The sequence below is a fragment of the Oculina patagonica genome, chromosome 6, assembly GCF_052425735.1.
Source record: "Oculina patagonica isolate OP01 chromosome 6, crgOcupat, whole genome shotgun sequence".
Classification (NCBI taxonomy): Eukaryota; Metazoa; Cnidaria; class Anthozoa; order Scleractinia; family Oculinidae; genus Oculina; species Oculina patagonica.
In genome coordinates, this window is record NC_135763.1 from 16,064,522 (window position 1) to 16,081,349 (window position 16,828).

General features: G+C 36.5%; 1 protein-coding gene and 1 non-coding gene across 4 annotated transcripts; one reads left to right on the plus strand and one right to left on the minus strand.

Moving 5' to 3' along the window:
* Positions 1–600: 600 nt before the first annotated feature.
* LOC144656021 (uncharacterized) lies at positions 601–11,556 on the minus strand. Of its 3 annotated transcripts, XM_078516233.1 has the most exons (8): positions 11,251–11,556; positions 10,704–10,807; positions 10,546–10,588; positions 6,422–6,733; positions 5,336–5,698; positions 3,913–4,264; positions 1,601–2,401; positions 601–1,497 (listed from the first exon to the last, which is right to left on the minus strand). In XM_078516233.1, the coding sequence occupies exons 2-7, from the start codon at positions 10,743–10,745 to the stop codon at positions 2,197–2,199; spliced, it is 1,317 nt and encodes a 438-aa protein (XP_078372359.1). In that variant the 5' UTR covers positions 10,746–10,807; positions 11,251–11,556; the 3' UTR covers positions 601–1,497; positions 1,601–2,196. The 3 variants fall into 3 exon arrangements, with proteins under 3 accessions (XP_078372359.1, XP_078372358.1, XP_078372360.1); XM_078516232.1 differs by lacking the exon at positions 11,251–11,556 and having other exon boundaries at positions 10,704–11,224; XM_078516234.1 differs by lacking the exons at positions 601–1,497; positions 11,251–11,556 and having other exon boundaries at positions 2,256–3,452; positions 10,704–11,225.
* Positions 11,557–16,591: 5,035 nt separating this feature from the next.
* On the plus strand, positions 16,592–16,665 carry Trnag-gcc (transfer RNA glycine (anticodon GCC)). Its single transcript has one exon. It is a non-coding gene; the product is annotated as a tRNA-Gly (tRNA).
* The last annotated feature ends 163 nt before the right edge of the window (positions 16,666–16,828 follow it).

Below are 16,828 nucleotides of genomic sequence, written 5' to 3' on the forward strand. Positions count from 1 at the left end.
ATAAAATTAACTGAAATATCACAATTACAGCTGAAAATTGTAGACTAACTCAAAAGTAACACAGAAAAGCCAAGAAGGGGCATGGATTAACAAAATCGGACAAGATTAAAACGGACTGCATTTCGTAAACTTGGAAAACGTCGGCCCGACTTTTTTCAAGTTTAACATATTTTGTATAAAAACTGTCGTTAGTAATGCTCGGAAATCATTGTTTGTTAGTGGTTATCACAGATTTTTCAAATAAAGACTGCTCGCTTGTTCCTCTACCGATTTAAATTTTAGACTCGTAATTAACAAAAGTAGACAGAATGATCTAAACTGCTGTGACCTAGCTTATTTAACCTATGATGCGCGGGAATCACGGTGGTGAAAACGCACTTATAAAACATGCTGTTCTGAATCGTCGAGGAGATGATTTGATTATCCTTTAATAAGCACTGCATTTCTACCTGTAATGTAGATGACAGGAATAGACTGGAATCGAAAAAACTCAATAAATTCTCCTTAGTGGTTTTATGGGTATTTATTAAGGGTTTCGCTTCTTAGCAGCGCTGATATGTGCAGTGTATTGTGAACCCAACTCAATATGCTAAGAAACGCTTCAAGGCAAACAGTGAGTTTTATTTGATTATTTACACATGATTAAATAGTTTCGTATCTCGCTTTTTTAACAAGATATCACACAAGTCTTCTTTCCGATATTTGAGCTTAGGAATACTGTTGTGAAAGGTATATATGGCCCGATAAAGTCTTTCTTCTGCACTTAGCTTACAAAGACGACCAAAGGTACAATTCTCTTGCGCTTCATTCCAAAAATCAAAATATAATTTCCTTACAGTTTACGAAAACAAAACATTTAGCCATAACTAGCTCGTATAAACATAAATCGAACCTTTTTTGTTTTATTTACATTAGGTTTCTTTTAATTATGTCATTTTTTAATATAAAAACCTACCAGGCTGATTATAATAAAATGAAAATTAACTTGGAAAGAAGGTCTATTAGGAAAACATTAGGAATTTCCTGTTTCCCTCTACTCGATTATTCTATGACAGTTTTCACAACATTGTAGGTACCTATTTGGAACTACAGTTGTGATAAAAGGAAGTCTTTAATTGTTCGATGAACTAGTAATACTGTAAAAAGCCATTTTATTCGTTTTTCATACAGTGGTGATATATTTACGCCAGTTACTAATTCAACTAGTAATTTAAAACGGCAATTTTAAGAGTTTTAAAATATCATGTACTTTTTAAATTTCAATCAATAAAAAAAAGTAAATGGACTGCAAAATAAGAGTCAGAGTTAAGGAGTCTTTATCGTTACAAAAATAATTCCGTTAATGGTAGGGACACTATGGAAATTGTTACATTTGTTTTGATCTGAGAAAACAAGGGTAGCGTGTTTTAAACGTTGAATCCGTTACAACGTGTAACATAAGTACTTTATCAAATTAAATTCCTCAGTTCTGATCATTTTATTTTATTTTTTCTACATCTTTTAATTGTCAACTTTTTTAATGGTGAAAACTGTGAAAACTATCTGTTGGTAAATTTTCCAACACTAGCTACAGATCTTTATTTTCCATTCTATGTTATACTTGTTAGTAAGATTGACCAAAAAGTTGCTCTTTTATAGATATATATTCCCAATTCCGCTTTTGCGTATTGGCCCAGGAGAAGATTAGGGACAACTTGAGTAAGAGATGACCTTTTAGCAAGGCTAACCGTGCCTCCATTTCTCTATATTGTCTAAAAACCCATCGGATTTACTGTAAGATGACTTTATAGCCTTTACAAAACCTGGACAATGCTAATAAAACACCCGTGATCAAATCGACTTCATCGAAGCTAAACTTTTCAAGAGAACCGTATTTAGAAATTATTAATCTCGGCAATTTCGAGAATACTAGGATGAAAAATTGTAAGCAATAATTACTTTCGTTTTAAGTTGGTTTCGTGCATGTACGACAGATTAGAGAGCTTCAATTTATTGCTCAGATTTTTTATTAGACTGTCATTCACGCAAGTATTTTTTTCTGAAGCATTCTCAAACTCGTTTTGTCACTAATATTAACGTTATTCGTAATTTCAAGGGGTTAATTTGCAATGAAGTTAAAATATGTTTTAAAAGTATTCTCCACGTTTTCAGCTATACCGTCAAACAATTAAGACTAAACTGTGAGAGGCTAATAGTCTAATAATAGAGAGCTTCGGCAGACGTACGCGTCGTTCCACTTTCTCTAGTATTCGGTCCTCTTCGATCATCGGTGTTCACATGTCTCCCTCGTCCAATTCTAAGAGATCTGTTTGTCCTGTAGTCTGGGTTCAAATTTTCTTGTCTTCTGGCTACAGGAGCAAATTGTGGCGGGCCCCGGTGATATCTGGGAGTGTCGGTTTGTCTGAATAAAAGGTAGGGAAAGCACAATACTAGATCTGAGCTTATTTTATTTCGATATTGTCTTCGATATTAAATATAAATATGATCCCCGCGGATTACCAACAGGCCTACAACATATGTGTCGGGGGGGAAGTTTACCAATAATGATTTAATTAATTTTGTGTTGTGGTACTCAACAAATGGCAGGTCCCATTTGGAAGGATGGATGATTAATGATGGCGTGGAAGGAAATGGTTAACAATACAAAAGAAAAGTAGAAACTTAAAACGCGCAAGAGGCGTCTTCAGTCCAGTTGGGCTCCCATTATTAGCTTTTTTTGCTGTGAAACAAAGAAAAAACCTCTAACCAAAACACCATTGCTAATCCACACTGGTTTCTTTAATTACCAGTAATGACCAAAATGCTGCAAAAATATGGTGTTGCAACATGGAATAGCTGAAGAAATTGCGTTTATCGTTAAGTTCGAATGATATAAGATGATAAAAAATCATTATGTGAGTCTTATCGACCAGAAATTAATCAGTGCTATCCGGTAGCTATTATGGGGTGAACTCTCAAAAGTGCAATAATTTTACCGGACTACAATATAAAATATAAAAATTAGAACACCTCTAGAATATTGCACTACTTAAACTTTTAATTCTATGATCAAAAAATGTTGCCAGACCTATAGGTTAAGGTATTCGATATTAGTTATTATTCGATATTAGAATCCGATATTAGTTAATCAATAGACCATTATTTAACGTAATTAAAATATGAGCGATGGTCAAACCCCATCATCACAGTTCAATGACATCTGCATTACCCGTGTGACTACAACACACCCTACAAAGGGTGCAATGTGGCATTAAATGATGTTTGAAATCATCGATGCATCAATAACACAATTAGGTGCACAAAAATCAAAAATGTAAAAATGAGATTTACGGTCCTTGGTGATGGGTTAGAAATTAAACTGAGCAGTTGTGGTCCTTGAAGTGAAGATGGTTATTAAGCGAGCTTCTGTTTTAGTTTGGTTTTTACTTGATGTGGCCTCCTCCTAACAGGTGCTGTAAAAAATTAAATAGCGAAATATAAAATAAAAACGTTAATGACGTGGAAGTAGGAAGGAAGGAGAGAAGCAAGCAAGCAAGCAAGGAAGGAAGGAAGGAAGGAAGAAAGAAAGGAAGGAAAGAAAAGAGATTGTGTAAGTGTGGATATTAAGCGAGTTAATGGACAGATTATATCTATGTTTGTGGTTAATTCTTATAACAACTGGATACTAATTTGCTTTAAAAGCATAAAATGGATGCTTTCAAAATGTAAAATGTAAATCACGAAGGATAATTTCGAAGCTGTTAATGTACGACGTTGGTCGCAAAGGAAAAGAGAAATATAGACTTAAAACCAACTCAATTGCACATCAATAGACAATTCTTTAGAAAAGAAAAAGCAACTGAATAAAATAACCACCGACACATCTTTTGCTAATTATCTCTACTTACCACTTTTTCTTACGCATAAACTCACCTCTCTCCATTCAGCTCCTTTGTGTGAACATCCTTGGCGCTGAACGTCCTAACAACTGTGCCATTTTGTGAGCTCTTATGAGGTAACGTACCTCCGCGTTGCCAGTTATATCCTTCCAACATGTAGTCAGGAGGAGGGGTCTTTATGGGTCCTGATAAGAATGGGTCAACTTCGGTTGGCGTCTTTGATCCAGTGCTCCCATATGTGTTGAATTTTGGCTCTAGGTCCTTGACTTGAAGCTGTTGTTTATGATTGTGGTGGCGATAGAGTATGATAAGACCGACAATGATGGCAAGAGCGAGTGCGCCCGCAGCACTGGCACAAAACACCGTGATATAATTCGAGGAATGTTCTGAAAAAAAGACGTAAATTATAGGTGTTTGCTTTTGTTTCTCGTTCTCTGTTGTTTGTTAAGAATCGTGCCTGGTGCACCGTGAGGCAGATATGTGCTTTCTCAACCAATCTGAAACGACTTAGTCTAGTCCCTGAACTCTCCCTTCTGCGCCCTATTTATGGTTACTGAGGCTCACAGCGTTATTGGGTATATTACACCCCTCTCTAACAGACCCAGTGGAACCCGACCCAGTGGATTATTTTCCCCTACCCAGTGAAAATTTAGTCTCCCCGCTACCCAGCGAATATTGTGATTTTACCTGCCTATTTTTGTGCTTCCCCAGTGACTGTGCGTTGTGACTTATGTCGAATAAACCTACTTTAGAAACGAGCCCAAACAGCCGACCCAGTGGGAAATTGGCCAACCCAGTGACTTTTTGCAGATTCCACTGGGCCGCTGAGAGCACACTACATGTATTATAATTATTGACCCTACTAAAGCCTTATTTTTCTCTCTTTGCAGTACATCGAGGATTTCAGTCGCTTCACACTGATGTTTTGGTTCATGGCTGCAATTGTAGATGCATTACAGAGAGAGAACAATATGATTTTTTGAGGGTCAGTAATTTTTAAACACAGTTGGTCATTAGAACACTACCTTATGTCTAGAGTTTAGGCTAATTTAATGTGACTTTTATAGGTTATAGGCTAGAAAACCTAGATTTTAACTAATGGTATGTTCTAACCCTCTTAACAATTTAACCCCTGAAAAATTGCCAATTGGCACATTGTACCACAATTGGGCAATACATGGTCAGTATATTTGCATTTTTACACCAAATTTGTCTTTGAAAAATCTGCTTTTTGGAAATGAAAATTGCAGCCCCTCTATATGTGAGTTCATTGCCTACCCCTATAGCATTAACTTCACAGTTGTAAAATCCCTTTACACCATTTTAAATCCATTTCTATCAAAGCTACAACTAATCTTCTTACTGGTTACTGTAATTTATGGCATAGACCGTTCAGTGCTTTAAAAATGCTCTTCTATACATGGACACCCTGTTTACATTATCAAAAATTCAAGCACCTTGCATGAATAATAGCCACATAAACAGTGAGCCTGCAATGCCAAGGGATCCAACATCGGACTTTGAAGCAGAGCCGGCCTGCTCCACTTGGAATGGGTCAATAGCGTTGTCAACTTCTGAATCGCTTTCTGTGGTGCTGGCGGTGCGAAACGTTGGAGGAGCTGTAGCTCTAGGCGTTGACTGACTTATCAGTATGGAACTGGTGGAAGCGATTACGTCTACCGTCGGAAAGATTGTTGTCGAAGAGAAACTTGAGAAGCTGACTAGAGAAGAGGTTGGCGCTAGTGCAGTGATCGTTGCCTTGGTTACAGTACTTGATGACGTGGACGTGTGAATGACCTTTGGTCTGCGTCTCAGCAAATCTTGAAAAGAAAAAAAGTCACATTTATGACATTTATTCATATTAAAAAAGGGCATTGGTAGCTTTGACGGGCAAGGAAAGCATTAAAACATATATTTAAATCTTGCTCGATCAAGTATCAAAACATTTAACATGATTACACAACCAACGTACACCAAAGGAAGGCATGAGTAAATAAAAACCTTAAATACTTGTTTAATCGCTTAAAGGATCTGTGTCACGGATTTAAGCCAAATATAGCCATAGGAAATGACCATCAAATTCGGTAAAATATAAAAATAACCTCTCCTCTAACAGTGACAGAACATTTCAATAACACTGTAAATGCAAAAGAAGGTATGGATGGCCAAAAATGATATGGGTTTTTGAAATATTGTTGGGCGGAACAGTTTTCAATCTCGTTTGCTTTTAACTTTAAATTAAAACGCCTGGAAGACACATTCGTTGCTTTGAAGCTATGGTTTTGTCATTTAGATCCATAGAAGTAATTTCTTTGGAAACGTTAAGTTTCATAGCAAGTATTTGGCAAAACTTAATAAAATAAACATAAAAGTCAGCCGTAAAACAGTCCCTTTAATCAAGGTAACATTTTATTTTTAAGAAAAACGTGACCAATCTTCCATTATCATGATTTATCGTATTAAAACTATTATGAGTGAAACATTCTCTCAGAGCCTTCGACAACCTGACCTAATACTTACTTTCACATAGATTTTATACTTACCACACGAATAAACCAAATTAAGGTACAAGTGTTTATCCAGACAAGGATCTCCAAACAGTGCACTGTTCACTTTAACTCTGCATTTATTTCTCTTTTCACACAGCGTTTTTAATGTGTCAGTGACGTCAGCCTCACCACAGTTGTAATTCTTGTCATTCTCCGCTCCGTTGTAAGGGCAAATCACGTGACCGGGTTCTGTTCGTCCGTAGAGTGCGGAGTAGATAGTCAGCCCCATGCTCGCGTTTGCGCAGTGGAGTTTAACGCGTTCTCCTTGGCATATTACCTTGTTTTCGAACAAGTTAATCTTCCACGCTGAAACATGTAAAAGGAATTCATGTCACCGATTTCAGGCTCCTTTGGAAGTAAACACCGCATGTTTTCTCTCAATGATATTATTATATTGTCAAGCAGACCGTCAATGAAAAAATCATAAAATAATCGCAACTATTGTTTGAGAAAAGTGGTTTTTATGGACTGATTTTTAATGAGTCAGGATATCAGTGACGTCTTTAAGTAAGATAAGCGTGAAATACCCCATTTTCAACGTCGAAAAATTGTTGTCTGGTTCTGAGACCACTTTTTCGCCGAAGTCCGTTTGTCGGTTTCTGGTCACTGGGTGAAGTCCCATATTTAGTTTAACATAGTAACATCACTTATACGGCCAGCACCAAGCTAACTCTAAGTTAATTAAGAAGGCCCTTTAGAAAATGCCATACTGAATCCATGGCTGACTTCTTCATTTGATCTGAAGTTTTTTTTTTTACCCAAGTCTCGTGAAAACTGATGAACAATGGGAAAGGAAACTTTGCAATTGCCTTAGATCCAGGGTATACTACTGATATCGGGCCTGGCCCGTTCACGAGTCCTGATCACGTGACGAATTGCAGTGTTTTGAATTGAAAATCAATTCAAAAACAAAGTTGAACGTACTTGAAACGATCTTGTAATAACCAATTGTTTATCAAAGAAAATACAGGCTGAAGTTTATTTTTTTTTTTTATTCTTTTTATTTTTTAAACTTTTTTTTGTTATTTCAATAACAGTACTGAATAATCTTACTAAGATTGGGTGTACTGTATATGGTTTTTGAAATGGTACAGCCAAATTGCAGCGTTATGAAAAAATTCAAACAAAGTTCGTTATGTCATTTGGATGAAGATACCTATCATAAGAGTCAGGAATTCAAGTTGAATCTTGATCTCGAGTTGGATCTCGAGTCAGAATTTCAAGTCAGGCGTTTGTCGCTTCTTGTGCTCTGCAAGTCACCCAAAATTTACGCGTGTCCTTCATTTTATGCCTGCATTATAATCTATTTCTCATTTTATTGATATGAATACAAGCTGCGATTGATCTGTGTTCCCAGTGGTTTCATATATTATATGAAATATTTATGCATTAGTGTTAAAGCAAAGGCGTGCATGGTTGTGCCGGTAAAATCAGTGCATTTTTGTACTTCAATATGCATTATTTGGGAGACCTAATCTAATCTTCGCAGCCATCATGTTCATGCATGATTTTCACCTTTATATATTTTTTTAAATCGGATTACGTGCGGTTTTACAACTTACATTCTAGCTTTATTTCGATTTATTAAAGCTTTCTTCTTAAAACTCCGCAGATAAATTGATTTATTGGGAGTGTTAATTCGATTATGCTTGTCAACCGTGAGACAATTTCAAAGGTGTATAGCGAACTGAGTATTTCTATGTTTTGTAAATTAATCGTATTAATATCACTACCATTTCCCATAAGGCAGTATTATGATTTCACAAGTCCGGCATTTCGACCGCAGACAATGTCTCTTATTCTTTGTCTTGTAATTATCTGTAAGAACTGGTGTTGTACATAGACAGAATTAGAATCTCTTAAAACATCTCTTGTCAGTCATTTCTATTGTAAAATTATCACGCGATTTTCTTATCAGTCTTGAAATATATATAGAAAAAAATAAATGCTATATTGATTGACCACGTACTCGACACCACTGATAACCACCGATCAATCTGTGTTATTCGAAAAGCTCCATTTTGCGAAATGTTTTTGTAAGGCAGCCTTTCTGTGTCCACGAGTGGAAAATGTGGACTGAACCTTGATTGTTGCCAATTTTTACTAGTATATCAGTGAGAGATCTGACATAAACACTTCTTTTTTTACAAATGGATGCCATCATTTTGTGAAAACCTTGCAATCAACCGCGCAAGTTTTCTTAAATCAATAAATGTTGGTCAGAATGTTTTCTTTGAGTATTTTTAAATTGTTACCATGCAGCCAAGTCGTTGTTACGGATAAACAATGTCACTTCCAGAATACACTTTAATATCGAGCCCTTGAACTTTCAGCTCATTGTTTTTACTCCCAAAAGTAAATATTTCGTTAATACAAGCAATTGGGCTTTTGCATTATTGGAATTTCTTGTTCTCATGAATGATAAATGCAGAACGAAAAAATCGATCAGTTTGTTCTCAGTTTCAACAAACTCGTTTTAAGATTATCTTTGAAATACAACTGAGACTTGACGAGTGCCGCAAATTTTAATGATTATAGATATGTAACAATTCTCCACAAGAAACCTTTAAAGTTCATTTACACTTTAAACTGTGCTGGCCTGCAAATTTTAAAATGAACCGGCAGAAACTAGACAAAACATTGACAATCTAATTACATTTACTTCTTTTGAGAAACCTTCTAAGAACTAATAAATTAGACAGAGTGACATTTGGAGATTATTCCTCAAAGTGGAGGTTAATATCGCGGATATTTACCAAGCCCCAATGTTGAGGTAAATATCGACCAGTGTCCAGCAACACTGAGCCTAAGATATTTTTTAGTTTTTGCCAAGCCACTGAATAACTAGAGTAAAACATCCAAATTTCCATTGCCAAGTTCAAAAGGATTTGCCAACAAGTGAAGATATCCCTCTTGTAATTTAAGCCAATCAGAACATGATATTTATCACTTCTGTGATACCTATATCAATTTTTGAGAACTTCATAGCGACTGAACCACTTTCCCGTTCTAAATGAGTTTATTTAATTTTTTTAGTTTAAATTTAAGCTTATTTTCATTTTAATGTACCAACTGCACTAAAAACATCTCAATGTTTACAAAGTTTTAAATTCGTAGGAAGTAAATTAAAAAACTCCCAGGAAGCAGATCAGTAGATTTTCCTTACATAGTGCCATTTATTACTCACATTATCAAAAGAGACGTATTTATTAGAAGATACGATTTAATTTGAAGCAGATCCCAGATGAACAAAGCCAAATGCAAACACTAAATTGAAGCATATCGAAGACACTTGTGAATTGGTCCTGTGGTTTTCTAGTAAGTATGACTGCTATCTCATTGGACACGGCAAACGAGTTATGAAATTCCCAGCTGGATGCTTTTGCAACGTGGTGCAAAGTACTCCGCCCCTCCATGAAAAACAAGAAGTTTTATCATAATTATAGAAAAAAAATTAATTTACACCGAGGAAGTTTTGCTCACCTCTAAACCGTCAAAATTTGAAAGATGCTTCTTTGAAACTTTGCGAGCGACCTTTCCTCCAACCGAATCGGTCCCTTATGCGGTTGCATCGTTAACAAACGAGATTAATTGGGACGGGATTTCCTTTGAGTTCAAATTAAACGTTTTCATTCGCGATAATAAGCGGCAAACCTCGAAATGCAGTTGAAATTGAATGGTTTAACACCTTGAAACCATCGGCCGCCGCCAGGCATAATTTTCTTACAAAGTTATAATGAATATTTGGGCCATCTTAAAATTTTAAGATTTCGACATAAGCGCTCGGATAGAAAAAGGAACAACGACCTATCAATAACAGATATCTTTCAACCCTTCTTCTAATATTTGTTTTGGACCACATATCTTTGTCCATCGAGCATAATATTATTAAAAGTCTCATCGAGCCCAGCCCTCGAACGGCTGTTTTAGTTTTTCCATTTGATGAACAATCTAAGACAATTTTGCAATTTTTTAATCCCTCCATACCATTAACCCGAGAATTTTGGCAATAAAATGTTAGAAGATTTTCGTTTTAACGCACAAAACTGTAAACAAAGTGTGTTGATATGAATAGAATAGTTTGCCAAACTGCCAAAAAAAACTACTATAGGATTTACCTTCAGAATTGCCACAAAAAATACCAAGAAGGATCGCAAAGACCTGAAATATAGAAGATGAGAACATGTGAGCTTTTTTACACATTTCAATCACTGCCCATTCATGTTTAGCTTTAAAACATCTCGGTAGTAACTGTACGCAAATTATTTTCACTTACCAATTTCAAAACAACTTCCTTACACAATAACTCACAAGCCATTTCAGTGCCATGTAGAAAGTCCAACCAAATTTGCTGTCAAAGCCCGCTGAAATTAAGTTATCCTGCGTAAAAGTGGAAAGAAAACGTGATTAAACTTTCAAGCAGAGTTTAGAATCCCTGAGTTGTCAGCCAATATCTTCCTATGCTGTTGCCGCGGGGGTTTTGTTGAGACCTGTGCCCACCGCACCACCTGTCAGGCAATACAGACAATGTATGGACTCCGCGTCAGAATTTTAATCAACAAAAGTTCTTGACTAAACCTTAATGAAAACAAAGCACAAAAAGAAAAGAATTCCTAATGAAGGCACCAAAAAGCTAACGAATTGAATTGAAACCGCTCTCGAAGTACGCAATGTAGTCAAGGACGTGTTTGTTTTGGTTTAAACATCGTTAGAAAGCCGAAATGGGTTAACGAAGGCCGTCCGGCGTTTGCAAAATGGATTGAGTTAGCAAAAGTTCTATAGAGTAAAGTGGATTAATCATCTTAAATAAGTAAAATTCGAACCTCAGAGTGTAGTAGCTTCAAAGACAACAGCTCAAGAACACATCGCCAGATGACGCCCAGAAAAACAAACAAAAGATCTTTCTGAATTGTAGAAAATGTAAATGGTTCGGTTTCTTACTGTTTCGTGGGACCAAAACGTCTGTTGACTAAAGACAAAAAATCGATGGCAGTTCGATTGATTAATCCGCGGTAAGCGTACAAACTCAAGGTGTTTGTGGGCAAGGACAATGTAATCGAAGATGAGAATTTGTTGATATTAATCTTAGTAGCATCCTTCTTTGTGCTTTCGTTTTTTTTCTGTCAATGTTAGCATTGGTAATTTTTCCCTCACCCATGGACTTTTAATTAAACGTCAACGAGTGAACATACTGTCAGTTCATGGTATCAGCATTCATTTTGGAGCAATTATTAAAATTGACTGCTTCCTGACGTGAAAAGCCTGTCATTAAAGTCACGAAGACTGTACTCTTTTGTTCATGTTGTGAGTTTTGGCCTTTAATTTAGATTGCCGAAGTGAAAGTCCGACGCATGTTTGTTTTCCTATCTCGATCTATCTCCGGCCTGTCACTGTAAGGAAAATCAGATGGAAGATATGGCGCTTGTGATTCCTGTAGCAGAAAGCTTATTCAAGCTATACTGAAGCCTCAGTTCAGTTGTGAAGTATATGGCCGTGTTTGGTTCCTCGCTCCTTCTAGCGTCTCTACTGAGAAAATCGAAGAAAAAATTGCATGCGAAAATTTTGTCAAAATTTTGTTCGACAAATCTTCATATCTGCATTTTAAAATTCCTTATTTCAACAACAGCTTTCCTCGTTCTTGGAGGTATTTAACACTCAGTATTGTCAAAATTTTGTTCGACAAATCTTCATAGCTGGATTTCAAAATTCCTTATTTTCGGCAACAGCTTTCCTCGTTCTTGGAGGTATTTGACACTCAGAATTGTCAAAATTTTGTTCCACAAATCTTCATATCTGCATTTCAAATTCCTTAATTTCAACAACAGCTGCCCTCGTTCTTGGAGGTATTTTAACAGTCAACTTTCAACATTCTTAAAATCTTTGTTAGCGAGTGTTCAAACCCATGTTATGCTATGAATTATAAACTCTGATAAATAGTTACTTCCATTAGGTGTGACTTAGTTAGTTACTTGTGTTAATTATAATGCCACTGATGGATGAAGGGAATAATGATGCGAAACTAAGAGCTCGAAGTAGTCGTTGAAGGTTGGGAGTTCCTTGGCTCCAGCAAGTATCGATATGGTGTAGCGTTTTTATACTATGCAAGATGACAAAATCTTGCCTCGCCCTTCTAGTATGTTCAATGTTAAAACAACACACATAAATTTATAGCTTTAAAATTGTAGAATGCCTCGAATATCCATGACTATTTATAAAAAAACAAAAAACTATTTGCCTTCGACGAGTCTTCAATTCCAGTAATTGTCAGCACTTCTCTTCTTTTCGTCACAGAACCGTTTTGCTTTCGCATAACTTGCCGGGCTCCTCAAAAACAGAAGCAAATCCTGGCGCAAGGAAATTCTTGTATTAGCTCGATCACGCGAGTTCTCTTAATTTCAAATTCTGATTGGCTTGTTGCACTATTTGCAAATGTGGTGATTAGCGTTAAATTTAGCATGATTTTATGTAAATTCTTGAAAAAATCACTTACGTTGGCCAATCTAACACTCAAATTTTGGTGCCTTTCTCACGACAAAGAAACGATCTGCAACATTTCTGTTGATAATCGCGGGCTCATCCACCCAAGGCACATCGCACAGCAAGGTATTTTTTTCTCTCTCTCCTCCCCCTCCCTGACTACATTTATGTTCACAAAGGACTGTGAATTCAAGCCGGTGTTAAAAACAATGCTTCGTAACTTGCCGATTCCATCAATGACCTGGAAATTGCAGACTTTTCTATTTCACCGATTTCAAAGAGTCTCATTGCATGTCATTGGGCTTATTGATGCGAAAAACATTCCTCGTCATTGGCCCCGTTACGGGAGACGAAATTAAGATTATTTTCCCTCTCCTCTGGAGAGGCTCCTTTCACCTCTCCCCCAGCCAAGAAAGAGGCCTCTGCGAAGGAGAGAGGGATTCTGGTTACTGTCAACGCAGCGATACACCATACTAATAAGTTCAATGCGAAATATTGTATCTGACATGGGCTATTAAGTTGATTGCACAGAAGCTTCATAACCTCTGCCTTTGGGCTTTCGCTCTTGTTTCGTGAGAGATTTCATTTCTTTGTTCATTAGATTATATGACCTAAAACGATGCCACACTTTGCAGAACATGAGATGTAAAGCGACCTTAGTTCAAACCACACTCTTGCTTCTCTACACGAAGGCTTAAAGAAAAAGAAACAAGATTTGAATTTTACCTGAGCTTTATCTTCTTGCTGCCGTCTTGAAGAATTTCGGATTTTCGCGACGCTCGTTATTCTGTTATTAATCCGAGACGTTGGTTATTCAACGATTGCGAACACTTTCAGAAAACTGCGCCCTTGACAAGAACGTCAGACTTCAATATCTGTATACTTCTTCTAATTTTGTAAGAGTAACAACTTATTGAGCTCAAACTGTGTCAGGCAATATATATTATTTGTGTTGTTATATCAGTTCGCATTATTTGTTGAATCAAAATTATTGTTTTGTACCTGATAACTGTACTTATATAATATTACCAGGAATAAGTCAGTGTTTGTGTAGAAACAAGATTTAAAGATTTTTTGAAATTATTTTAAACAATCTATACATGGAAAATGCGAGCTATTGAATTGGAACACGGAGAGTCCTGTAACAGTTCCCTCAGATATCTTCAACTATCTGTTCAGTTTTTTTTTAATAACGAGATGAGAAATATAAAGGTAACAGCCGCCTTCCTGTGTGCAGTACATAACTATTAGGAATCCCACAAAAAGAAATTAGAACTGAGCCACGAACAACAAAAATATAACACTAAAAAAATCAATCTATTTATAGAAAGGAAATTGCTGGAACGAACACAACCTGCTGTGCCTCAAAGTGTATCATCCTTAAAAAATATAAACTATGGGATTCCGAATTTGAAGACAAACCATTTATCATATGCAATGCTTATTTTGATTATGTTTTTATGTCTAATTACTCAATAAAAAAGACAAACTAAATTGAATGGACGACTGCTGGTCTCATTACAAGAGGAACTTGGGAAAACTTATCTTAAATGTGATCTCAATTTTAATGTCAACGATTTGCATTTCTCAAACAAGAGCCCCTTGTTTTCAAACCATTAGAACGACCAGTCTTTCACTGAAGTGTTCGTTTAGTCCTCTTGTGGCCAAGTTTAATTTTCTCTGCTATGCTAAAATTAAGCTGCTGTCATGAGGAACACTCATCTAAAAAAAGCTAACTTTGCGTCATTGTTATACAGTTGAAACATCATTGCAACAAATGTAAAGACTGACGTCAATGAGACCTATGAAGGGCATTTTTATCATCATAACAAAACAATATTGTTGTTTTGGAGATGTGGAATTCATGAGAGCCCAGAAATCCAATATCTTGTAGCTTTATCTCCATCAAATCACGTATTTTATTAAAAAACTAGCAATAGTATATTGCAATTCCTGCGTTTTGATTGGTTAACAGGCAATGGTATATGAGCTCATACACCATTGTTCACAATATGGGAGCCGATACGCGCCAACGAAAGCAACCGGGGAGCTATGCAATGCAATTCTTTGGGTGTTTTTAATAAAACAATTATTCCATTCGCGCTTGTTGGATATGAGATCGTTATAGCCAATTCGGTGCTACGTGCCTCGTTGTCTATCTACCATCTCATATCCAACGCGCGCTCGTGGAATAATTGTTAAATGTTTGTTTGTAAATACGAACCGGTGAAATATCACTCACTCAACTTATTACCGGATGGGGTCATGTTTTTAAGCTGAGTTTGTGGTTTGGCAATAGCCAACACAAGTGAAGATGCGGTACTAATTATAACGGCATTGTATGGACTGGTATTTCCAAATAAGATTTTTGGAAATTTTTGTAAAACAACAACAACAACAACAACATTTTATTTGCACCTATTCATTCAATTATTAGCAAAAACAATAAATAAAATAAATAGATTTTGCCCAGAAACTTAAGCCTTTTTTAAAAATATTTTAAAAAGGTAGGATATTTATATTTAAAAAAAAAAAAATAAAAAAAAAAAAAAAAAAAAAAAAAAAAAAAAAAAAAAAGTAAGAAAAAAAAAAAAAAAAAAAAAAAAAAAAAAAAAATATAAAATATTTTTTTTATTTGTCAGCAGTCTCGAAGTTTAAAAGTATGCAGTAGAACCGCAGAAGACGTGTGGACTAGGCATTTAAGCTGATCGAATATGCTTTAATACGGACATCAGTATGCTGTATTCGAGTTATTGTGTTTATATAGCTCCTTGATTAACAGTTATCACTCTTGGTCTAAATAATAAATCTTTGCAATGTCGGTACACTTATTTATAATCAATCCTGTTTATTAAAAGAATATTTGATTTTTTTCTAGCTCGTTAATATCTTGTAAAGCACCGACCGAATATTACAAGACGGGTTTATGGGAAAATTAAATAACGATATCAAAAACAAAGAATAAAAAGAATATTTCACACTCCTGCAAAAAATGTAACGTTTATGCACTGCGAAACACGATAGCGATGTCGGGGGCGGGATGGGAGTGGCGGTAAGGGCAAGGATTAGAGTAAACCGGATTCTCTGATTGAACATTTTTGGCTAAGACGACATTTAACTGAAACTTGACTAGCTGACAAACGTTTCACTTAGCAATTCTGAACACTTGTTGCAGCTTTGAAAAATACTCCAGGCATTTTCCATTTTTCAAACTTTATCTTTATTTCCGTACTTTTTCTATGCGTACTGCGTTCTTGAGCTCTCTCCTTCGCGGAGGCTCCATATCAGAAGAGGGAAAAAGGCTAAAAATAGGGGAGCGCGGTAGCCCCCCGCGCGCTTTCGTTTTTCTCTCTCTAGGCTCCGCGCGCTTATTTTTCACCTCTCCACATTACCCAGCAATACGTCTCCCCTTCGTCTCCCCATTTACTAGCAGTACGAAAAATAAAAGAAGGCCTCTGCTGCGGAGAGAGGTTATTGAGCAAGATAATTCACTCTCACTATGCGTCTCTCCACCCAGGTGTACATGAAAAATCGGCGACGGACTCCTTGTCGTCTCTTATGCGAAAATTGTAAGACCCGAGGGACGGACTCAAAAGACGACTGGGGACGAGTCAATATCGGCGAACTGTTCGGGAAAACGCTGAGGGAAGTTGCTTTATGCTACAGATACTGGGACAATAAACTGCCGACCGGTTAGCTCAGTTGGTAGAGCGCCGGACTGCCGTGCGGGAGGTCTCGGGTTCGAGTCCCAGACCGGACCAACCAGGCTCAAAATAACTGAGGAGAATATGCTGCCTTTGCAATGACATCGCAAATGGAGATATTCTAGTCTTCTCGGATAAGGACGAAAACTGTATGCCCCGTCTCCTGCATCTTCAGTGTTATAATCAACAGGGGACGTTAAAGAACCCACACACTTATCGA